The sequence below is a fragment of the Gekko japonicus genome, unplaced genomic scaffold, assembly GCF_001447785.1.
Source record: "Gekko japonicus isolate JY-2015 unplaced genomic scaffold, Gekko_japonicus_V1.1 scaffold112, whole genome shotgun sequence".
NCBI classification, from domain to species: Eukaryota; Metazoa; Chordata; class Lepidosauria; order Squamata; family Gekkonidae; genus Gekko; species Gekko japonicus.
The window spans coordinates 557,035-582,562 of record NW_015166422.1 but is presented as its reverse complement, the minus strand read 5'-3'; the positions used below and the strand labels follow the sequence as shown (position 1 = coordinate 582,562).

Sequence of the window (25,528 nt, the reverse complement as noted above, 5' to 3'; positions counted from 1 at the left end):
GGGGAGGGCAGAGTTCAGGGAAGGGAGAGCACTCAGCGGGAGTGTGATGCCACAGAGTCTGCCCTCCAAAGCTGCCCTTTTCTCCAGGGGAACTGATCTCTCCCATCCGGAGATCAGTTCTAATTGCAGAACTCCAGCTCCCACCTGGAGGCTGGCAACCCTACCTTGGTCCTGATCTAGCACTGTAACCAATACATCATGCTGGCTGTACGAAGCTATATCCCCACCACTGAGCTTCTTGTGTGCACACATATGATCTTTCTGTAGGTTCAGCGATCACTGGAAGACCCCCCCCTCCCCTTGCCACCATCCTGAGTAATGTTTGAGCAGGCTTATTCCGTGACATCCACAAGATGGGGAGATCCAGCTGTCTGAGAAGTCTGCCCAGGTGAAGGGGTTTTTTTCATCCTTGTCGGGAAGGACGGGAAGGACGGCACTCCTACGAACAGAGACAAGTCAGGCTTCAGATTCTGAAGGGAAGTTCTTGAAGCGCTGAGAGTGGCGTTCAAAACACGGCTCAGTGTTTGTGAGATGCTGCAGAATTTGCAAATGAAAAGAATACATGCTCACGTCCTTGTTTTGTGAATACAAAGTGAGCAACTGTACAATGAGCATCCAATCTTGTAAAATTTTATAACAGCCTCAGCAATTATGCCTGCGCTGAACTGGCAGCCAAGGCACGGCAGACTTTTCCTGAAGGGAACTCAGCCGTGGTGCTGCGTCTCTCCTGCCAGATGGAGTGGACATTAGGCATGAGCAGAGTCTCTTGTTTTATCCTCTCATTCAGCTGGGGGTCTGCTCTGTCCCATATTTCTCTTGATTTCCAGTTGAATATCCTCTGTGTGTGTGTGCGCGCTTGCAAGCCTGGAAGTCATGGTGACTTCTGGCGACCACTACTGGGGCTTGGATGTTTTCAGAGAGGTGGCTTTCTACTGCCTGCCTCTGCATCCTGGCCCTGGTATTCCTTTGGAGGTCTCCCTTCCAAGTACTTGCCAGAGTCGGCCCTGCTTAGCTTCCAAGGTCTGACAAGACTTGCCTGAGCTATCCAGGTCAGGTCGATTTCCAGTTGAATCTTCTTCTTTGGTACTTTTTGTATTTTTACGTGTGTGTGTGTGTGCGTGTACACATGCACCTGGAAGTCATGGCAACCTCTGGTGACTGACCCCAACTGGGGGCCTAGAGGATATTCAGAGAGGTGGCTGAATAAAGCCTGACTCTGCCTCCCGGTTCTGTATTCCAAGGAGGTCTCCCATCCAAATACTTGCCAGGTTTGGCCCTGCTTAGCTTCCAAGATCTGATGAGATTAGGCTTGCCTGGGCTATCCAGGTCAGGGCTTCAGTTGAATCTTCTTGATTTCCAGTTGAATTGATTCTGGAAATGAAGCATATGCCATTTTCTAGTCAATGTGCAGCCTTCCCCGTTCTCTGTGTTAGCAATGCATACGTTTGTGTTCATACAACACTACAAAAAAGCAACCTTCATGCAATCATACATCTGATTGCATCACAATTCTTTTTGTCCAGTGTGTCACTGATGTTCACTTGCACTCATGGGCACCAGAAAAGCTCTGTACACAAGGGACTAGTTGCATCAAGCTTGCTTTTTTGCAGTGTTTTATGAATGCACGAATTTAGAGGGGCAAAAAACTAATAAGTGTGACAAACTGGGCATGATCTGTAGAGAACTGGAAGGGGAGGATGGAAGGCACCTACTATGATGCACCGGTTCCATTTCCAAAAGGAGACCAAAATAAAAAAACCATGAGAAAAAACCAGAAATTTCTAATCCATCCTGCAATGGTGAAACAATGTATGCAAAGATTTATCCAGTTCTATTCCCTTATGGTACTCCCAGTAGTACTGTATGGCTGCGAGAGTTGGACTATAAGGAAGGCCGAGCGCTGAAAAACAGATTCTTTTGAATTATGGTGCTGGAGAAGACTCTTGAGAGTCCCTTGGACTGCAAGAAGATCAGATCAGTCAATCCTAAAAGAAATCAAGCCTGACTGTTCCCTGGAAGGCCAGATACTGAAGCTGAAGCCCAAATACTTTGGCCACCAAATGAGAAGGGAGCACTGGAGAAGACCCTGATGCTGGGAAAGATTGAAGGTCAAAGAAGACGGGGACGGCAAAGGATGAGATGGTTACACAGTGTTATCAAGGCAACAAACATGAAATTAAGCAAACTCCGAAGCATGATGGAAGACAGGAGGGCCTGGCGGGATCTAGTCCATGGGGTTGCGAAGAGTTGGACTCGACTGTGCGACTGAACAACATTCCCTTATATTGTTGTTGTGTTCTCATTTTAATCTATGGGGGAAGGGGCTAAAGGCAATGCTAGCGCTGAGTGGGAGAGCATTTCTGAATATGGAAATGGCATGTGGGACATTATATTCCCCCTCCCCTAGTGTCAATGCACCTTGACCAGCATGGCCCAGGCTAGCCTGGTCTTGTCAGATCTCAGTAGTTAAGCAGGGTCAGCTCTGGTCAGTACTTGCATGGGAGACCACCAAGGAAGTCCAGGGCTGCTACTCAAGAGGCAGGCAGTGGCAGAACCACCTCTGAATATCTCTTGCCTCGAAAACCCTACAGGGATGCCATAAGTCAGCTATGACTTGATAGCACTTTCCACCATCACCACCACCACCACCAACAGTATCAATGCTCTGCTTTTGATGTGCATGTAAAGATGGACAGTATCTGCCAATGCCCAAAGACCTCCTTTAGCACCCCTACTTCAGTGGCTGTGGCAGGCTAACTTGGGATGCTACCAAGTCCCTGACCAGTTCAACTTAAAAACCCCTGCAGTGGTATCAAGGAAATAAATTAAGCTGGAACACCAGCAACAAAAATGGGCAGGACAGAAAACAGCTATGATATAGTTTGATCACCATCATCTAAGGGTTAAGTTTATAGTTTTATCTTGATTTTATTGTTTTGTGTTAATGTTGTAACCGTCTCTGAGCCCGCTTGTGGGAAGGGTGTTATAGAAATTGAATCACATAAATAATTAATAAATAAATGACTCCTGATGACATCATACAAAGAGAACTGAAAAGGGGCCAAATTTGTACTTCCTTTCAGCTAAGGGGGATTCTGGGGGTGCTGGCCTGCTTGTTTGGCTGTTGAATGGAAACTGGCTGTGGTAGAGAAGGTGAGGAGGTATTTCCCAGGATGCTCTGGGGTTCAGAGATCCTTGGGTATAGTGGGGACCATGGAAGGACTCCTCAGGTCATGAGAAGTCTTCCAAGGAGTCTTCCTCCCAAGTCGAGGCTGGGCCAGGAGAAATTCTGATAGCCAGTGGACTGCTTGGCTTCTCACTCACCCCACTTGCCAGAGCAACCAGAGCCCAGGGAATGTTGTGCCTCCATTTGTCAGCAAGCTGCCATAAGGTGGTGTGGTGTTTTCTGCATATTACATTGTGCCCTGTCCATCCCCCCATGTATCCTCCTGTGTAGGTGTTTACTGTCTTTTGCTTGCTACGTCTGCGGAACTGCTCAAGGTCAACCAGCTGGAGGTGGGATGGAGTTATGGCGTTGCTTTGCTTTATTATGTATCTCATGCCTGAGAACTGAACTGGTGTTTATGTTGTAGAACCGTTGTGTTCCCAAGGAATTGGGCGCTAGTTTTATCTGCCTTCCCGCCAGTGGGAATTGGACTCATTGGTCCTAACCTGGTTCAAGTTCCTTTATTATGTTTCCCTATGGGGTCTGTAGTCATTCCTAACAATTCTTGTGTTCCTGATCTAACCATCGCTTTATAATAAATTTAACTTTGTTCTTCAACCGTGGATTTATTTCGAATGCATGGGGAATCAGACACCATTCCCCCACTCTGGGTGGTCATGGGTTGGGATTGCCAACCTCCAGGTGGGGACTGGAGATTTCCTAGAATTACAACTGATCCTCAGATTACATACAACCTTGATTGATTGATTAATTAATTAATTAAAACATTTATTCCAATTCTCCTGAAGAAAATGGCTGCTTTGGAAGGTGGACTGCATGGCATTATACCCTACCAAGGTCCCTCTTCTCCCTAAACCCCACTCTCCCCGGCTCCATCCTCAGATCTCCAGGTATTTCGAAACCTGGAGCTGGCAACCCTACGCTGGGTTAAAGACTTGCACTGTTGAGTAAGTCACACAACACAAACATGCAGCCCTCCTCCCCAACCCTTTTGAGGATGGTTCTCCTTTGCAGTCCATTGGAGAGTTACTCCAATTTAATCCTGTTAATTGCAATGAGCTTAGACTGCAGTAACTCCGCAGAGGATTGTGCCATAGATGTAGTACCTTGCTTACTTTTGGAATGTCCTTGTCTTCTCTTTCCCCATTGTTTGCACATGTTTCTTGGCTTCTGCTTGCTTTGATTTCATTTCCCCCCTCTATTTATCTGTTAGTTGATTGTTAGCTTTTTGCTTTGCTGCATTCATTTGTCTATATATAGAACTTTGTTTCCGTCTATTTTTATTTCCATGTTTTCCCTTGCTGGTCCCCTACTGAATTTTCAGGTACAGCTATCCAAATCCACAATGAGTCATTTGTTGTTATGCTGTCCTGTGTAGAGTGACTCCAGTCTAAAGCCCATAGAAATCTATGTGTTTGGCCTGGAGTCATTCAACGTAGGATTGCACTGTTGACTGGCGTCCTTTTACTTTACTTTTTATTTATTTACAAATGGGCCACAATGCCATGGTGGGATAAGACTGTATTGTGCATTATTTGTACTCTCAGCTTGAGATTAATTTTCTAGACAAGTGTTTGTTTGATTTGCATTGAATGTTGTCCTAGAAGGTGGAGAGCTGTGGATTCTAGGGCTGCAGTACACCAGAAAAAAAATCAGCCATTATTATTATTATTATTATTATTATTATTATTATTATTATTATTATTATTATTATTATTATTATTATCATTATCACTGTTGTTGTTGTTGTTGTTGTTATTCACAGTCAGATATTTGACTGATAAATGGTGTTTTGCAATTTGAGATCTAGACAAGTTCTTGGGAACTGCAGATGTATCATCGCAAAGCAACCTGATCTTCTGGAGCTGAACTGGTGCTATTTGTTCAGTGCCTAGAATGTACAGGTGTTTCTTGAGACTTCTAGGCACTGCTCCGAGGGCTCCAATGACCATCGGCATGATGGTCACCTTTTTCTCCCAGAGGTACTCTAACTCTATTTGTAGGTCTTGGTATTTCATCCTCCTCCTGTTCTTTCTTTTCTATTTTGCTGTCTCCTGGGATTGCAGTGTTAGTGATCCAATGATGATGATGATGATTGCTGTTACTGTTATTTGGTTGAGTTGCCACAATTTGGAAAAATCCATAATTCACGCTGCTTGCCGTCTTCAGTAAAACATTTACTATTGTTTTGATATGTACTGGTTGATGACTGTAATAATAAACTGACTGACTTACTTACTATTGTTCAGCAACCCCACCCCACCTCCATTTTTCCTGTTCCAAAAGGAAGGCCTTATTATAATAATAATTAGTAAATGTGATTCCTTAGACCCAAATAACTGGTCAGATTTAGCATCGCTAACCTGTTTTCTCAGATGCCACTGACCTTGCCTGGTTGACCCACCTCAAGGCCAGGCTACCCCATCAAAAATCTGTGTAGGGCTGTCCTTGAAGACTGCATGAAAACTTTTAATTGGTTTGTAATGCAGCAGCCTGACTGTTGAAAGGAATTAGCTGCTTTGTAGACATAACTCCCATCCTGAAATCACTGCACTGATTGCTAATGTTTTCCTGGGTTCAATTTGAGTTTGTGGTTTTGACCTCAAAAACCCTTCACAATTTTTGACCTGCATACTTCAAAGGGCTGCCTCTCCCTAACTGAACCTGTGCAGCTGTCCTGGTCTTCTCAGCCTTTCCTTCTCTCTGTGCTCTCTTGCTAGGGTTGCCAGCCTCCAGGTGCCACCTGGAGATCTCCCAGTATTACAACTGATCCCCAGAAAACTGGATAAAATGGCTGCTTTGGATAGTGGACTCTATGGTGTTATATCTGCCTGAGGTCCTCCCCTACCCTAATTTGCATCCTACAAATCTCCAGAAATCTCCCAACCTGGAGCTGGCAAGCCTAGCAGATACTGCAAGTGCTTGTCCTCAGGCCTTTACAGTGTTGGCCCCCGTGCTATGGAATGGTCTTCTGGAGACTGTTAAGAAGATAGCTGCACACCCCTTCGAAGGCTGTGCAAACCAAGTTAATGGCAACAAGACTGTCTCCCCCCTTTCCGGCTCTCTGCTGAAGTTGTTTGGATATATTGCAGGTCTTTGAGTTTCTTTAAAAACAAAAGTTGTTTATGAAGTGTTTGGGATCCTTTTGGGAGAAAAGTGAGCTAGATATGTTTTAACCGAATAAATGAAAATAAGAAACATCCCCCCCCAAAAGACAACAGGAACGCAGCCAAATTGAAGCATCAATCACTCAAGCCAATGGCATCAGAATCTCAGGGTACCATATTAACTCTGAATTATAAACAGTGAATTGTCAAAGTGGACATTTTGACAGTAAAACTACCACCCATAACACACACTTGAAGGAGAACTATTTAAATTATTACTTATCCTGGAACAATAAGCTTTAAAGCCACATCAGCCTCTGATATGCATTGTGTGTTTGAGGGACATGCCAGGGATCCAGGGCTGCCAGCTCTAGACTGGGAAATACCTGGAAATTTGGGAGGCAGTGCCTGGGGAGGGTGGGGTATGGGAAGGGGAGGGACCTCAGCAAGGTATAATGCCAGAGAGTCCACCCTTCATAGCGGCTGTTTTCTCCAGGGGGACTGATCTTGGTCTTCTGGAGAACAACTGTAATAGCAGGAGAATGAGCTGTAGGGTAACATCACACCAGCAAGAAAGTTAATTTTATTTATTTATTGGATTTAGACCCCACACTCCCTGCCAAAGCAGGCTCAGGGCGGTTTACATAAAACTGTTAAAACAAGCAGAGGTCCCTGGCCTTTTCAAGCCTGTGGGCACCTTTGGAATTCTGACAAGGGGCTGTGGGCACAATCACAAAATGGCTGCCAAGGGAGGCTGACCCAACCACAAAATGTCAGGCTGGCAGGGATATATGCAACTCTAGAATAATAACTCTTAAATGTGTCAGTGCAGAAGCTCTGTTTAACAGGATGCCTTCTAATCAGCACAGCCAACCAGAAGCCCTGCTGAGCAAAAGCTCTACCTAGCCCCACCCACTTTCTAAAAGTATCTGGTGGGCACCAGGAAAGGTGTTAGCGGGCACCACTTTGGGAACTCCTGGCCTGAAGAATCTACTTTCCACCCTTCTGGGGTTATTTTAGTAAACCTGGACTTCCTTGGTGGTCCTTGGTGGTCTCCCATCCACTCTGCTTTGGCTTCTGAGATCTGACAAGATCAGCCTAGCTTGGGCTATACATGCCAGGGCTCCTTTTTTAATACCCCCCCCCCCAAATATGTGCAAGGGCACATTTTGGAAGTTTAACGCCCTGGTTTTGTTTGGCACTACTCAGGTCCTAAAACACAGAAGGGGAACAAGGGTGTGCAACAGACGCTCCTACGATAGACTAGACATCACAGTTGTCCAGGGCTCATCGACTCTTTACATGGTTAACAAAGTACAAGCAGAAGCTTCAGCCACAAGTCCCTGTCCAAACTCTGACTCCAGTTTCTGATTTCAGGAAGAAAAACACACAGTCTGGGTCTGATTGCTGGTATGTCACCCACAGGGTCAGATCCAGCCAGCTTTTTCACTCAGTCTTGTCCAATTCCCCTTCTTATGGCAGCCTCCATCCCATGTGGCTTTCAGCCGTGTAGGCCCCATGATTCCCAGCATAGTAATTTTGGTGGTCAAAGGTGACCCTCTCCTTCCTTTTTCACCAGTAGAAAAGCAGTTTGGATCTAACCCACCATCCTCAATGTCTAATTCAGAAGTTGGTGGTGGGGGAAAGTGCCGTCAAGTCACAGCTGACTTATGGTGACCCTGTGGGGTTTTCAAGGCAAGAGACATTCAGAGGTGCTTTGCCATTGCCTGCCTCTGCGTCACGACCCTGGTATTCCTTGGAGGTCTCCCACCCAAATACAAGCCAGGGCCAACCCTGCTTAGTTTCCAAGATCTGATGAGATTGGGCTATACAGGTCAGGGTAATTCAGACGTCTGTTCAAAGAACAGCAACAGCCCTTGGTGATTCCAGGTCTTTAGACTAACTTCTTTTACACGAAATAGCATTGCCAACCTCCATGTGGGGCCTGGAGATCTCCCAGGGTTACAACAGATCTCCAGACTACATAGATCAGTTCCGCTGGAGGAAATGGCTGCTTTGGAGGGTGGACTCCAGGGCATTGCACTCTGCTGAGGTTCTTCCAATCCCCAAACCCCATCATCCTCAGGCTCCACCCCTCAAATCTCCAGGTATTTCCCGATCCAGAGCTGGCATCCCTATGAACAATAGCGGAACTGTTATCCCTACTGGGCAAAGCGTATAGTTCCATGCAAAAGTACTGTGACCTCTGAATGACCCCAGGTAATCAGCAAGTTGGTACTGAGGAAGAATCCAGGAATTTCTTGTAGGTTTTCAAGAGAGTAATATTGAGGCTGTTACTTTCACTCCTCTCCCAAAATAAAAAATAAAAAATGAGGAACAGCATTCCAACTCTCCTGGGTTGTGCGGCCATTTTGACCCACCTTACACAACACTGCAATCTTGGTCATATTTAAAACAATTTTATTCATGAAAATATGCTGTACAATGCACTATACACAGTTCTTTACATTGCCACATACACAAAACTAGAATAGCACAATCAAGAAGGTTACATTGCGTACAATATATGTGCGGTGAGAGATAACAGCCTGTCGAAAACCCTTCCCCTCCCCACCCAAGTCTGTACAGTTATAAATACGAGGAGGAAAAGACAAACCTTTGAGAAACGTTTGGGCTGGCCCAGCCCATTTGTAAAAGCTCCTGACATCGGGCCATTCCCCTCTCTGTGGGCCTGCTGTTGTTGTTTTTTTAAATACATGAACTGAACACCACACACCTGGTGCCTGGCCTTACTTCAGCAGCCACGCCCTAGATGATGAGCCAGAACTCAGGAATGGAAAGGTGGGTACCCGTGGTAGAGCTCAGGGTGGAGACAGCGGAGCAGGTGCCTTTATTAACTGTGCTTAGTTCAGGGGTGTGGCAGACAAATCAGTTCCTTCCTGGTAGGCGGGCTCTGGCTGACTCAGTTTCCCTTGCCCCCGAGGGATTGGCTCATCAGAACCTTCCACTCCAGCCAATTGTTCCTTACAGTCAGAAGAAATCTGGAACACACACGAACATACACTCACACACATACACACAAGTGAACCAGGCATCCTGCAGACCTTGAAGTGCTGGGTAAGGCCATGGACAGACAGTCACAGGAGCTGTTGGGGAGTCTTACTTTTGCCTCTGGCACAATGCAATGACTATCCAGCAAAGTTGTCTGGAGTGCTGTCTGAACAAGGTCTGATCTTTCCTGTTCACCCAAAGCAGCTCAGTATACCAGATCTGAAGGAAACGAGTTTTGCACATGCACAGAAACACTCTCTCCTCCTTTATTAGGCATGCACATGCCCCACAGGTTCTGGCTCTGATAAAATGTGGTTGTATTATGTGTGGAGCTGGGCAAAAAGCTTTCAGTGAGGGGGGGAAGGGCAGGAGTCATTGATTACTTCCACTAGTGAAGCGCAATTGCCTTCATTGGGATGATGGAATCTCACCTGTGGCCTTTCAAAGCAGTAGTACCCTGTTCACGTGTTCCAGTGAACACACAAATTTCCTACCAGTTTGTAAGAAAGAGCTTTACAAAAGAAACAGGACCGGTACTCACACGTAGGGTTTTGATCACACATTCAGTTGTTCACGTGTTGACTGTAATGTGACAATTACTCAACATACGTTCAAAGAAAAATCAAGAGTACATGGATTGAATGTGTGTTCACTGTAATTTGTGAACAGGCCTCAAGTCAGCATCCATCAGATTTTGTGAGTGGGAGCAGAAAGGATATTTCTATTTTAAAGAGAACAAAATATGGGTTGAATTGGTATTCTGATAATCAAAGGGGGGGGATACCTCCTTCCCCATATATGTATACTTTTAATGGATTTTTTTTCTCCGCAAAAGACTTTTAAAAAGTTTTAAGTGCATTAGGAGACAAGTGATAGCCTGCCAAAGACTGAAGCTCTACTTTACTTCTCGGGTGTATCTATCACAAGGAGCCAAGCCTCAGGGGCACATCAAGGACACGGGCACATGAAAGCACATCCCTGCAACTTCTGGCCACATGGCACTCATCCCTTCACCAAGCCAATCAGTCAACATCTGTACTTTTAAGATTGTCAGCCGCTCGCTGGGGTACGTGTATATGTTGGGGGGGGGAATCAGGTTCTGGGCTCAGCTGATAGCTAAGATGCAAGTAGACAACTAGGGCAGGCATAGGGTTGCCAACTTCAGGTGAGGACTGGAGATCTCCCAGAATTATAACTGATTTCCAGATGACAGAGATCAGTTCCCATAGAGAAAATGGCTGCTTTGGAGGGTGGACTCAATAGCATTATACCCTACTGCAGTCTCTCCCCAGGCTACACCCCCCCAAATCTCCAAGAATATCTCAACCTGGAGTTGGCAACCCTAGCAAGCAGAATGTTGACCAGGAAGATCCCTGCTGAAAAGTTCTAACAGCAACAGTATCCCTACCGAAGCTCCAATAAAATTACTGTCTTTGTTTCCGGGGGGATGACTTATCCTCACCCCTCACCCTTCACAAGTGCCCCTGCCTCTCAGTTGATGAGTTTGCAGGGAAACACTCTGTATTCTCTAGACAAGACCCACCATCTTGTTTATTGGTTCTTGCCAAAAGCTGGCAGCACGGGCTTCACTTGCCAAGGGGTGCGCCCCCATTTCAACTGGACCACTCTCCCCTTCTCTATGGGCACCTTCTTCAATGGCTCCTTGGCACACCCTCTGCCCATGCCCTCGCTCACCATCTTGGCCCCTTGGCACTGCACTTCACTTGCACAAAGACGGTCAACACAACGCTTAGCAATATGACTCCATTGCAACACACAACGACCCTACAGTTCACACACCACAAAGATGGCCGAGCAAGAGGGCACTTCCGGGGGGTGGGGTGGATCTCCAGTCAAACTTTCACAATGGCCAGGTGACACCAGCAGCCCTATTTGCTCCCCTCCCCTCTCTTTAGTCTCCTCCTGACAGCTGTGGGACAGTACTCAGTTTGCTACCTCTGTGTAACCTAGGAGGGGGTGGGAAAGTGAAGGTGATGAACGGGAACGGCAAGGGTCTCCCACCTCTGATCTCCTGGCAGGTTCCCCTTCCCCCCTCCCGGATCACAGGTGGGTATGGGAGAAAATGACCATAGGTGCCACAGGATTCCTACTCTCTCTCCTTCTCGGAATAACAGTCTGAGGTAACTCCCTGCCCCTGAGGGCCCAGAAGGCTGGCTCTGGAATCCTCCTCCCAGATTCAGGATTCTTCGCTGAATACATTTGGGGAAACTCGACTCTGTAACTTCTTTTTTGGAAAGCCCGAATTCGTGCGCATGATCGAAAATAGCAATCCTCATTCCAAGCCTAAAGAAATTTGATCTATTGAATTTAGAACACTGGTCCAGCAATGTAAACATTTATAGAACCTGGGATGATTCTTAGCCGGTCGCTAATCACAGGACCTAAAGAATAATGCTGATGGTTCTGACTTGTCTCCTGCCAAGCATGAGGGGGGAAGCACAGCACCTCTTCCTAGCATTGTGAGGGGGTAGCAGGATATGCTCCCTTGTTGCTGATAGCCTCTGATCTCTGACCTGTGTGAGATCACAGAATGTGGGGGGGGGGGGGGAAATAAAAATGGAGGTGCAGGAAAGGTAATCTCTCCCCCACACCCAGTGTCCACAGGCTGTGGCATGTTCAAAGCCAGAGCACAGGAGAGCCCCAGACATTGATTCTGGGAGCCCATCTCATTGTTCATAATGTTTATTCTTGGCACGGACAGAATATCCTTCAGTTCTATGCTTAACTGGCCTTTGTGCCCATTCCTGACTACTGTGGGAAGGTAAAAATGGGGGTGGGGGACACCCCACACCTCTTACCATATCTCTTTTGAGAATATTCAGTGATGCTATTTTCATTGCGTTGAGGAATAATGGTTTTTTAAAACCCTTTTCTTCAGGAGTTTGATCCTTCATTCATTTCAGCATGACCATACAGAGGTCTACATACTGGCCATAATTTAATTCTCCTTGTGGGGCAGCTCTTTACACATTGCAATGGGTTCCCCCCCAAAAAAAAAAGGATCCACAACATTGTGTGCCACAAGATGCACATCTGCTGCCAACAAGCATTGCAATGTGGAAGAGGAAGGAGTCATTCATGTATGGCTAAAGGCATCTTTCCACACAGAAGTGAACATGCTCAGAAGGGTGTTTCTGTGATCTCCCTTGCTGGACTGGGGTGATGAGTCCTAAGCCCATGCCACCTTGTTTAAGTTTACCACAATGCTGATGGTTTCCTATTTTCAACTTTCTAGAATTTTTTAAAAATCTTCCAACTAGCAGAGAGATGTATTACATTAGAATGCAGCAGCTATCCCTAAGACTGTGCACATTTGCGATTATTGTTTGGATCAAAGCTATGGGCAGGATCCAGGCATACTGAAGTGATATGAAGCCCCACTGATTTCAAGGGGAGAAACTTCAATGTCTTTAAACGTGCTTCATTCTTCCCTCGAAATCAGCAGGACTCCGACGACAGTCTTAGATGCAAACATACCTCGAGAGCAAGGTCCCATTTACTTCCAAGTTGCACCATCCAGCTCAAACTACATGTGATTGGGGCAGATTGAAAAATGAATATAGACTCATTCTGCTGTAATCTGAAACTAATAAATGCTTAGCCTGGGACAGAATTGTACTCAAACACCCTGATCCAGTTTCCGGTAGCATGAAGGCTGAAGGTTTCTACATTTATAACCCTATGGGGTGGAGAATAGGCCTCCCATTTGCCTGCCCAGGGTATGGAATCACTAACCCTCAACACAATTTCCTGCCCAAAGGAATTGAGGACAAGGGGAAAAATGGCCTCCACACAATGACACTCTAGGGATTTCCCCTAGTCTCTATATAAATACTATGGTAAAGACCATAGAGTCTAGAGGAGGCTGCTTAGACTGCCACTTGGAACTTACATTATATCCTCCCAAAATTCTGCCCTTCCCAGGCACTGCCTCTCAAATCTCCCAACATTTGCCAAGGCAAAGCTGGAAACTCTAGTGGAGAACATGAACAATGAGAACAGTTTATTTCTCCAATCCAACAGTCAGGGCTGTGCCTATGGACACGTACTTCCCAGGGATATTCTGCAGCCAAATGCCCTACAGCTGCTCAATAAGGGTGAACATTTCACAATATAGCTCAGCCTGTCTTTGTCCCTGCAGTAGACCCACAAACTGGTGGGATCGTTCAACCCCAAGTGGAATCCAAGTACTTCCTGTCATATTCTTGGATGGCAGCCTGGCATCTAAGAGTGCCAGGGTGAAGAGATACCTACCTCTGGCCAGCACCTTTCATTCTGAATTCATCGCTGTGATCCATTGGTCATCACCTGGCTGCTAAGGGTTGTGTGGTACAAATCTAGTTATTGCAAACCGGCTTCGACACTCCCAGTCATTTACAGAAAGACTGGTCCTTTTCATCTTCCCCTACAACTTATGAAACCAAAGCTCCAAAGTAGACTCTCTTTCCCATTCTGGACTATCTCAGGACTGTGAAACTCCAGATTTTTAAAACAGCCCGCCCCTACTCCAAATCTATGGCATGCCTGCCTGCCTGCCTGCCTTTTGGACTGAGAACTGCAACTACCTCATTCCAAAGCCTAAGAGCTGCCTTAGCGATGCTGAGTATTCAAGGGCAAGAGAGGGCACAAAGTCAAATAAATAATCCTTGCCTCACTATTCCTCCTGGCCCAGCTCCAGCTTCCAGCCTGGTTCCCAGGCCAGCAGCAGCAATGTCACTCCTGCAACAAGCTCTTCATATAGTGCCAAGAGCCATGCTTATGTGCAAAATGTGCACTTGTACGTACTACAGCAGTCATGTGTCCGTGCACACGCTCTTGCTAGTGCTGCATGCGTACACAGTTTGAGACCAGCAACTGCCCGTTGCTGTTTTCAGGCACTGAGAACAGAAAATGCGACCACTGGTGAAGCTGGCTTTGATCAGATTGGCTCAGCTTCCTGGAGCATCCCCTGTGGCAGCTGCTGGATCCACAGTGATCAGAAACTTTTTCCCTGGTCCATCACAAGGATAACAGTGTTTTCTCCCCCCCCACACACACACACTATGAAGAAATCCACAAAGATTCATTGGATAAGGTTGTCCTAGAACTAAAGCAGCTGCTTTTTTTCCTGTAGCATTGATAACAAAAGTACCTCAGAAAATTCAGGGAGCCTAGTGTATTGGCCTCTGTGGGGCCTAGCGAGGCTTGCGAGGCTGCTGTAGAAGAGTCAGGGAGCCTAGCCTACTGGCCTCCCTAATGCTCAGTGAGGCTTACAAGGCTGCTGTAGAAGAGTCAGGGAGCCTAGTCTATTGGCCTCCCTAATGCTCAGTGAGGCTTACAAGGCTGCTGTAGAAGAGTCAGGGAGCCTAGTCTATTGGCCTCTCCATCAGGAACACCACAGTCAGGCCAGGCTGGGGGAATCGAACAAGCGTCTAGGTACCAAGGAGTCAATGGAAATTTAGAACTGCCCTGCCAAGGAGGCCATCTAAGGAAGGAAGCCAAGGAGGGAGGATTGACAATAAGACCGGAGACATTCTTTGGGCCGCAAACCACCCGTTCCCTCTTTCTGTGCAGTAGTGCAGGTGCCCAGGGAGGGAGGGAGGGGAGGGGAGGGAGGCAGAGAGAGGAGAGAAGGTGGGAGAGGGTCAGCAGCTCCGCAATGCCATGGCTAAGTTGTGCCTATTGCACACATCAAAGACAGATCCGACTTACTGCACAATACACCTGGCACGAGCGGGAAGCCGCTGGTACCTGTCAAAACATTTTACCCTACATTGTGTGTCTGTGTGTTTTTAGTGTCGTTGTCAAGTTTAAACAGATGGCTCTAGCCTGGCTGAACAAATGAAGGCAAAGAAGAAAAAGTTGGGGGGGGGAAGGAAAGAGAGACGGAGAAAGTTTGTTCCAATCCCCCGTTCCCCCTGTCCCCCCACTTGACTGGTGGGTTGGAGCTATTGGGGTTAGTCCTCTCACCCAGGCACCCAGCTCTGATTGGTGGGCTGCGGGGCACTGGGCAAAGTGGCCATGTTGAGACCGTTTTGTGGCGGAAGAGCTGAGTCGAAGTTGAAGTCCATCTCGTCACTGTCCATGAAGTCATTGAGAATGATGGACTCCACGTCACACTCCAAACTACCATTGAACATGTCCAAGTCTAAGTCTGCTGGGAATCTGTCTGGGCCCATAACGGGAGTGTGCATGGCTTCTGGGTAGGGTCCCTGCAAGGAATCTAGCAAGCTCATGTGTGCCCCTTGGTTGTTGACATAGGAATGGATGTGGTGAGGCATGCCCACCATGCCACAAGAGTCACTGGGCAGGCTCATAAGGCTGATAGGAGAGGGTAAGGCACTGTTGTTGATAGGAGGGTGGTGGCTGGCTGGTGATGGGTGATACAACGCGTTGCTCTTCATCAGGGCGGAGGGGTGGGGAGGGTAGGGGACCAGGCCGATCTCTCCCCCTCCACCCCCACCCCCGCACACAAGGGTGTTCTGTCTGTGGCCACGGGGTGGCACCATGCTGCCAGCTGGCGGCATGTGCTGCTCGCCCTCCTTATGCGCATAGGAGATGGAGGAGAGCAGGTCCTGTAAGGAGGTGTTGCGATAGGAGTTCATGGGGGCAAAGGTGGCCTGCTTGTTCTCCTGGATGGTCTGCATGGGCAGACGGCGCATGAGGCTCATGGCAGGCTGGCTGTAGATGGTCCCACAGTAGGTATTCCCTCCTCCTCCTCCTCCTCCTCCTCCCCCTACTCCATTGCCCACCACCGAGCACTTGGAGTTGAAGCTGAAGCTGGAGTTCCTCTGTCGGAGGCCCCCGGCAGGGAGCGGCTGAGCAGGACTCATGTTGTAGCTGTCCTGCAGGTCATCAAGAAGGCTCTCGCCCAGGCTCTCGTTCAGGTTGATGGTGCCCGTGAGGTCCGTCAGCCTGGGCATCTCCACAGAGCAGCGGGTGTTCAGGGAGGGGGACATGGTGCTGGACGGGCTTGGGTACATCAGGGGTGAGGATGGAGTCCCGTCATCCTCTTCCAACTCATCAGGCTCATGGTTGGCCATGATTGGGGAGAGGCGCCCGCTGAGGGTGCTGGCCGACGAGTTGGCCCGAGTCCGGAAGTCGGCCCAAGCATCATACTCCTCGCTGGCATGGGAGGTCGGGCTCTCGGACCACTTGGCCTGCTGGCTTACCGGACTGTCCTCCCCGCGCTCCTGAGCAGTTTGCAGCTGCTTCTTCTTGCTGGCTTTGCCCTTGATCCGCAAGAACTTGCTGTTGTTGTCCATGGAGACAGCTCGTCGGCGTGGCGTCTTTCCCGTTTTGCCCCCTTCTGGGTTCAGCATCCACCAGGAACTCTTCCCGGTGCCCTCGTTCTGCACGCGGATGAAGCGGGTGTGCAGGGACAGGTTGTGGCGGATGGAGTTCTGCAGAGAGAGAGGGGAAAAAGACAATGATCACATCAGTGTCAACCAGTGGTGCCCACAGCTCCCTGCCTGGAACTCCTTGTCCAATACCTAACATGCAAGACCTTGGGGTGCTCCCAGATACCCTCAGTCTCCAGAGACTGGTTTTGCAGGTGACTGCCAGGCTGAATCAGACTTTTGAGCCCTCCCAGGAGAACCCCCTTGCTGACCACTGCTCGTCTAAGTGTTGCCAGTGGAGAGCTCGAAAGAAGGTCAGCCATTACTCTGAACCACTAGAGCTAATGCTTCACCATAGCAAATACCTGTTCTAGTTTGGCACTACCAACACTGAGGAAGGTGACACATGGAAGCACCCAGTCATATTTGGTTCTTAATGAGAGGTTAGAGCCAACCAGCTATTTTGCTCAATCTCAACTGATTCCCCTTCTGATTTCAGCCCCCATCTCACATGGCATTCATCCATGATCCCTAGCAGAGTCTTCTTAGTGGTCAAAGCAAGACCCCTTCCTCCCTTTGCCACCAGTGGATACCCCCATATCTTCATCTCATCCCAGCCAGTTTGGTGTGGTGGTTAAGTGCATGGACTCTAATCTGGGAGAAACAGGTTTGATTCCCCTCTCCTCCACTTGCAGCTGCTGGATGACCTTGGGCAAGCCATAGTTTTGTCAGAGCTGTCCTTGAAAGAGCAGTTCTCTTAGAACTCTCTCAGCCCCACCTAGTGTCTGTTGTGGGGTGGGGTGTCTGTTGTGGGGTGGGGAAGGGAAAGGAGTTTGTAAGCCGCTCTGAGACTCTGAGTGAAGGGCAGGGTAGAAATCCAATCTCCTCCTCCTCCTCCTCCTCCTCCTCCTCCTCCTCTTCTTCTTCTTCCTTCCCAGTAGTTCATGGCAGTGTATAGGACTAGCTGTTAACATGGAAAGGCTAATGACTGGCCCCCTCTGTGCATACCAACAATTTTTTCCCCATCCCATTCCTTAAATCCTACCAAGGAATTCAGGTCTGTGTACATGGTTCACAACAACCCAGCAAGGTAGGTTAGGCAAAAAAAAGAGAGCAAGATCACACTTTTCTACTTCTTCCCAGGAAGGAAGCCACATTAACAACACCTTGCCCACCTCCACAGCCTCCAGAATTCTCTCCCCCATTCTTCCTCCCCACATCTCAGCAGTCCTGAAGGATGGGTTGTCTGAGGAGAACAATCTCCAGCTTTATAAACCAGTTGCAATTCCATGAGTTCTGTTGCAATACCTCTGACTTCAGGTCTCAGATGGTAGGTTGGATCTACAGATAGCCAATGGAACTGTGTGTGATTTTTGCTGATTCCTCTTTTCCACTGCAGACCTCCAACTCACTTCTCCACCTGTTTCTGGCAGTCCCCTATCCCCCTCCCCGGGAAGCAGCATTTTAGGGAGCCGGACAGGGGGAGGCAAGAAAGTCCTGTCCTGCTGCCCAAAATCCCTCCCGTCAGCTGAAATGTCTGCTCAATCCAACCCCTCCTTGTCACCTTTCATATGGTTATGGTCCTTTCCACACTTGGATCTCTCCCTGGTTTTATCAGAGTTCAACTCATGACACAATACCTTGCATTTATCCCTGGTTATAACAGCATCCTGGGACGTGTGGGGCGAAACCATGGTGACCTCAATGTAATATGGAAACAAAAAAAAATACCCCGAGATAACTACAGGGGTGAACTCGAGTGTAGTGTAGAATGTACGTTCGGGGACAGGGTTGAACCAGGATTTAAGGTCTAGTGTGGAATCACCCATATGTTACAGTTCCTGACAAGTGCCAGTCTTCATTATCCAACCCAAGCAGCCCTAGATTGCAAGGATTGCCCTGAATACCCCTTTCCAAAAACGCTGCTCTTTGGGGAAACGGCCATCTTTCCACCTCGCTCGACTGTCTCATCACTTGGGCTTGGCACCCCGGCCGGTTACTGAGTGCCCCATTCAGCGGCTCAGCAACGGAAAGGCCTTGCAGGTCTCCCATTCCCATGGCAAACAAAAGCTCTTGCAGCTGCTGGCGCACTCTGCTGCCAGGGCTCCCTGCCATATGATACATTTTTTTTTTACACTATCCAAAAAGCGAAGCTTCGATGCTGCAAAATGGAGCCAGAGGAGAAGCCCCACCTTTTCTCAGCTCCCGGCGACGCTTTTCATTCCTAATGCCCAGCGGGCAAAGAGAACCAGCGGGGAATTCGATCCGTGACAGGCATGGGATGCTGGGAAACTCTTGCCTGTGACCTGTGGATTATGCCTCCGCTGCCATCCAAGGGAATTTTCCCATGGAATTCTCAGTGGGGCTCTGCACAGCTGATTAGTCTGCCAGACAATAGTGTGTGTCAGAGCATGGGCCCCCAGCAAACACGGCCAGCCGGAGCAAACAGAGAAGAAGGATGGACTCTCAGGAGCCTCGTTTGTATCCCCTCCTTCCTCAAGAGGGGAGGAACCAGGCCTGGAGATGGAGGAGGAGCTACGCTGCAGCTGTGCTAGTAGCCAGGGCAGTGGCAGAGATGAATTGTTGAACTTGGACTGCCAAGTCCTGGGTTCAAGTCCCAGCTCTCCCGTAAAGTTCAGAGGGTCCAATTTGACAATACATGGGAGATCAGCAATTGTGATCCCCACCTCTCTCCTCCTTTTTTTTTTTTAAAAAAAGTTTAAAACTGCCATGGAGAAGAGGAGCAAATCTGATCAGGGCTGCAGTGTTTGGGGGCAAATGGTAACACTCTTTTTGTAGCAGGAACTCCTTTGCATATTAGGCGACACACCCCTAATGTAGCCAATCCTCCCAGAGTTTACAGAGCTCTTCTTACAGGAGCTACTGTAAGCTCTTGAAGGATTGGCTACATTAGGGGTGTGCCGCCTAATAGGCAAAGGAGTTTTCCTGCTACAAAAAGAGCCCTGGCAGGAGAAATTCAGAAACTGTAGAGCTACACTGAGGAAATCATATAGGGTATCCTGACTATGGTAATGGGGGACGGCTATAGACCTAATGAGAGCTACCATGTTGTCAGGGTCAATGTTGGACTAGGAGGTGCTAGATCCAGGTTCAAATCCCCACACTCTGCCATGGGAGCTCACTGGGTGACCCTAGGTTAGTCACTCTCTTCCAGCCTAACCTACATCACAGGTCTGTTGTGGTGAGGATAAAATGGAGGAGAGCGGAACAATGCTGGAAGCTTCATGGGGGTGGGGGGACAAAATGAACACGACGACAGATCTCCCACTTACTTTTAACTGCATGCTACGGCAGCAGGGGAGGGAGCTCCTTGATTTGGGCTGGGGCTACACTGCAAGAGAGAACAGGGATCGAACACCCACGTACACACACACACCCACAATCTGATTTTGTAATCTCACCGTGGTGGCTGCTGTTTACCTTGCAATCACTCTGTCTAATGTGGCCCTGAGTATCGTTATAATTTCAGCAAAGCAGACAGTGCCTGATTAAGAGTGCAGTGGGACACCCAAACTTACATATTCCTTCCTCAACTGGTGATTTCTCTCTAATTTTTTTTAATGAGATGCCTGTTCTTGGAGCCTGGAACAGGGACGGCAATCGGCGGCGCCTGGGGGTGAGTCCACCGCGTGAGCAAAAGGGTAGAACAGGAGACCCGCGGGTGATTGCGGGAACGGCCGAGGAGCCTGCTGCGGGTTTGGTGCCCTGCCTTTGTCCAGAGGCATGCTAATGAGCAGGAGAGCGAGTTACAGGCCCCATAGATCATATTATGTAATGGCTTCCTTCTCTGCACTTCATTTATTTGGAGATTGCTTGCAGGCTGGCACAGTGCCAGGAGCCACCAAATCCAAGTCTACAGAAATCAATCTTGCGCTGACTGATTAAGCCGTGTTTAGAACTAATTGCTCCTTCGTGTGTGGGGAGAATAAATTATGGGCTTTCATCTCGGCATCTTTAAAAGGCGGTGGCAGGTAGGGTCTAGGCAGTTAACCCCTTCCCTCCTGCCACTCAGAATCAGCCAGCATGCCGGCCAAGAGGCACCTGGGAAAAGGCAGAGAACCCCGAGTTAGGTTTTGGTTTTTAACCAAAGGGTTATTCCAAGGACTGCTTTTCAATAACCTCTCTAAGCACCCTCCTTTGGCTGGATCTCTTCCTATGGCGAGAAAGCAACAGCCACAGAGGGGGCACCATTTGGGGCAACAGCAGAGAATGTGAGGTGGCCTTTTTGCCCTCTGCGGCACCCTCCTTGCTGCTGGCACTAGGATCCTGAAAGGCTGCCGGCTGCAGAAACATGTCCCTGTCCCTTGGATAGAGGTTTCTTGCATTGAAGTGGGCCACTGAAGCTTCTGATGGTGTGGAGGTAAATAACATCACCCAGTCGTTGCTGTGGATCATTCTGATCTTAAAGGGGCAGCTAGAGGGACCTGTTGAAAAGTTGGCAACTCTAGGCTTCTAGGCTCAGCTCCTCTGTGCCAGAACTCTTATGTCCTCCATGACCCTGATTTCATACTTCAGCTAGGGTTACCCACAGGGCTGGGGGGAAACGTCCTGTCCCTTTAACAGAGGTTTCATCCATGGATATGAGCGGCCGAATGTGTTCACAGCATGGAGGTAAATAATATTTCTTTGCTTCTTTCATACCCTGTCTTTCTCTCCAGTGGGGACCCAAACCGTATGGTTGCCAGCCCTGGGTTGGAAAATACCTGAAGATTCTGGGGGTGGAGCCAGGAGAGGGTGGGGTCTGGGAAGGGGAGGGGCCTCAGCAGGGTACACTGCCATAGAGTTCACCCTTCAAAGCAGCTGTTTTCTCCAGGGGAGCTGATCTCTGTCAGCTGGAGATCAGTTGTAAAAGCGGGAGATCCCCAGGCCCTACCTGGAGGCTGGCAACCCTAACCCAAAGCGACTTCCATCATTCTCCTGTCCTCCATTTCATCCTCACAACAACCCTGTGAGGCAGATCAAGACTGGGGTGTGTGTGACTGGCCCGAGGTCACTCGGCAAGCTTGTATGGCAGAGTGAGGATTTGAACCTGGGCCTCCCCAGGTTCTAGTCTGACACTCTAACCAACTACACCGAATCATCTACTGTTCTATGAAAGGGACAGGCCATTTGGCTCCACATAACCTGCAGCTCAGTGAGTCGGCACCACCAGTCAGGGTACAGGGGCTCCAGAAAGGCAGTGACCGTTACCTTGTCCTCCCTCCAAAACTCATGTCTGGTATTTTGTGACACGCTGGGTCTCAAGTCTGCTCCAAAACCCTTGAATTAGAGAGAGAAGTCCCGTTCACACAGTCCAATCCATGTACGCTCACTTTGTCAATATACAAGCATTGAGTAATTCCCATCTGACATTCAACGCATGCATAGCTAAATGTGTATTTGAAACAGTGTGTTTATTATCCAGGGACCAGTCCACAGTTTAATGGGCAAAGTAAATGAGCACCACCAACTCTTTCTTACAAACAGACACATGCATGTATATGCAGACTGTCAATGCGCTCATTGTAATGTTTGAACGAGGCTAGAGAAGAACAGCTGATGAACTTCAGCAGGGTAATACATCGCTCCCGGGCATCCACACAGTAGCGCGCATCAGCGGTTCCCCCCCACACACACAGTTTGCGCGTGCGCAGAACAAATTATTTCAAAAAGAATGCCCTGCAGCGAAGACGTCCCTTGAAACTTTTATAGCGAAACTGGCCTCCGTGAGGTCCTGGACTCGTCTGAAGCCTAAAACTAGGCACTGTATTTTTATTCGTTTTATTAACGCCGGGGCGAAGCTTCGCCCAAGTGCATATCGCCGACGCAAAAAAAAAAAGGCGGACGAAAAGCGGAAGCCTTGGGCTTCCGAGCGGAAGTGGCTCTACACCGGCAGAGGTACAATCACACAGCAAAAAAATGCAGCTAGAACCGGAACACCAGGAAAACACCACTTGGGAACCTGGTAGCAGAATACTCCAGTTTAAAGGGTGTTTGAGCCGGTTGGCAATGGCTAGGGATGGGAGGCAGATGTTGGCTGTGTGATCGCGCATAAGTAGTCCGTTTCTAACTGGCATGTATACCCGCTCAAATGGCCCATCTGAACGCGCCCACCCCCCAAAAAAAGTCCAGGTATTGCTAATGCAGGAAGTTAGGTGTTCTTTGTGATTTATGATAATGAAAAGCAACTCCTGGGGCTATTTTTTTTGTAGGGAAGTCTGGCTCACACTAAACCCTGGTCACACACTGTCTAATTCTCCTTAGCCTCACTCCACAGGAAGCTCAAAGAGGAGGCATTACAGAATAGCAGCTCTCTTTAGTTCTTTTAAGCACTTGAAAACAGACATGGAACCAAAAGTGAAATTCCCCTCCCACACACACAATTGATCAAATACCAGGATTCATATGTCACTATTAATACGTTTTGCTTTGAAATTTCAACATTAAAAAATACTGGCTACCCCCCCCAGCTGAATTAATTGAAAGCCAATAAGAATGAATTGGTAAAATAAATACTTTTGCAGATTTCAAACCCCTCAATAACAGGCTTGCTGAAATGCAAACAAAAAATAAATTAGCGGTTATGAAAGTATAAGATTCAGATGGTTACAATCCAATCCAGTTTTCAGCCCGGAAAATTTGTTCCAAATCTACCTCCCCTTTCCCAAAATGGTTTCAGCTGTAAACAGTGTCAATGGTATTCCAACACCCATTCCAGCTCCTTATTTCAAGGCCTGCTGTGCAGGAAATTGGGAGGTTTGGCTACAGGCAAGGTTGGGACCAGGGATGATTTTGAATCTCTTCTTCCTCCTTCAGTGACTCGGGGGAAAAAACATTTTAATTTCACTGCTTCCTTGAATATATTGAACTCATGATCTTTTATTTTGTCACCACTTCCTGTTTCCTCATTCTGCTGCACCCGTGCCAAAGGTATGCGTTCTGGTGGGTAGCCATGTTGGTCTGAAGCAGTAGAACAAAGTTTGAGTCCAGTGGCACCTTTAAGACCAACAAAATTTTTGGTCAAGGTATGAGCTTTTGTGTGCTCGCATGCTTCTTTCCTTGTATCTGAAGAAGCGTGCATGCACACGAACGCTCATACCTTGAATAAAACTTTGTTGGTCTTAAAGGTGCCACTGGACTCAAACTTTGTTCTAAAGGTATGCATTGTTCCTACCCAACACATATACTCTGTCTTACCACTGAGCCGCAGCCTCTTCCCAAAATGTGGTCATGGTCATATGATGCTGCTTGATACGGAATCAGGCAATTGGTCAGTCTTACTCAGTATTGCCTACTCTGACTGGCAGCTGCTCTCCAAGGTCTTGGGCACAGAAAGGTCTTTCCCCAGCACCTGCTACCTGGGATTCTTTCCCTGGTGATACCAGAGATGACCAAATCCAAAGCTTTACCACTGAGCCATTGCCCTTCTGCAAGTTGCATCTCTGGTTTCCTTGGACTGATCCGGGTTATGCCACAGCTGTGGCACCCCTGACAACTGGGAAGGAGATGCCCACTTTGCCAGCCCTCTGAGCTATCTGACACTAGGATTATGCAAGCAGTCAGCCCTGGCTGTGCCATTGTTTTGACAGTGCACCTCAAAGGCCTGGCTGTCAGCATGAACAGCGGTGTCACAACTATGTGCTGCGCAAAAGGCCTGCCTCCTTTTCTGTCGGCTGCCACAAAAGCATCTAACCTTATGATAACATTAAAGAATGCTTTCTTTAATGAGACTGGAAGCCGCCTCAGGATTCCTCTGTTTGTTTATTTGTTTATTGCATTTATATGTCACTTTTTCCCTCCCTGGTGAAGACCCAAAGTGGCTAACATCATTCTCCCCTCCATTTTATCCTCAAACAACCCTGTGAGGTAAGTTAGGCTGAAAGTGTATGACTATTCCAAGGTCACCTAATGAGCTCCCATGGCATGGCGGAGATTCGGACTCGGGTCTCCCAGATCCTAGTCCAGCACTCAAACCACCATACCACACTGGCTAACACTAGCTGTATCGAGATTTCCAAGCATAAATGTGTCAAACACATAAATACGTTGTTTCCATTGGGCTCTTCCAGATAGGGCTGGGGGGGGGGGAGGGATAAATGAATTATTCCTACTCATGTGTCAGCTTTTGAGTTAGGCATCTGTCCCCATTCTTCCTGTGAAGGGTGCCCAGATCTGCCATGTTATGACGTGAGGCAAAGAAGTTGGCTTAGGCAGAAGTTTCCAGAAGTGGCACCATTTCCTTGCCTCCCATCTCCATCGTTGTGTATCTTTTATGTTTGTGTGGGGGTTTCTTTAGCATGTGTGCCATTTTGACATTTTGCTTCTGGTTCATGACAAGAGCACCCCTCAATGTTTTATGCCTGTAACGAAGCACTGAGAAGGACCTCCCCCCCCCTTCCTGAAAGCAGAGGTGATGAGAGCTACCTATGTATCAAGCTACTATCACAGCCCTCCTACAAGGCGTTCAGAGCAGCGTTTGCAATTCATCCCCCTCCGTTTTATCTTCACAACAACCCTGCAGGGTAAGTTAGGTTGCAGGGGTAGCATTGCCAACTTCCAGGTGGTGGCTGGAGATTTCCTGCTATTATAATTGATCTCCACACAACCAAGATCAGTTTCCCTGGAGAAAATGGCTGCTTTGGAGGGTAGACTCTACACATTATACCCTGCTGAAGTCCCTCCCCTCCCCAAACCCCACCCTTCTCAGTAGGGTTGCCAAATGGATTTTGGCCGGGAGTGGGGGGCTCCCGGCCGGTGTCTAAACCGTGTGCGCGCGCGCGCTGCGTGTGTGCCACCCGGAAGTGATGTCGCACGCTGGGGGCGGGGCCACACCATTTGAGGGGAAAACAAAGAGTTTTCCCCTCAAATGGCATGGCTCCGCC

At 48.2% G+C, this 25,528-nt stretch overlaps 1 protein-coding gene across 1 annotated transcript in view; it reads right to left on the bottom strand.

Moving 5' to 3' along the window:
• Positions 1 to 14,478: 14,478 nt before the first annotated feature.
• FOXO6 (forkhead box O6) overlaps positions 14,479 to 25,528 on the bottom strand; it is a 143,823-nt gene continuing 132,773 nt past the window's right edge. Inside the window, exon 2 of the mRNA XM_015411698.1 lies at positions 14,479 to 16,709. Coding sequence (XP_015267184.1) covers positions 15,273 to 16,709 — 1,437 coding nt within the window. The 3' untranslated portion in view covers positions 14,479 to 15,272. The remainder of the gene's footprint in view (positions 16,710 to 25,528) is intronic.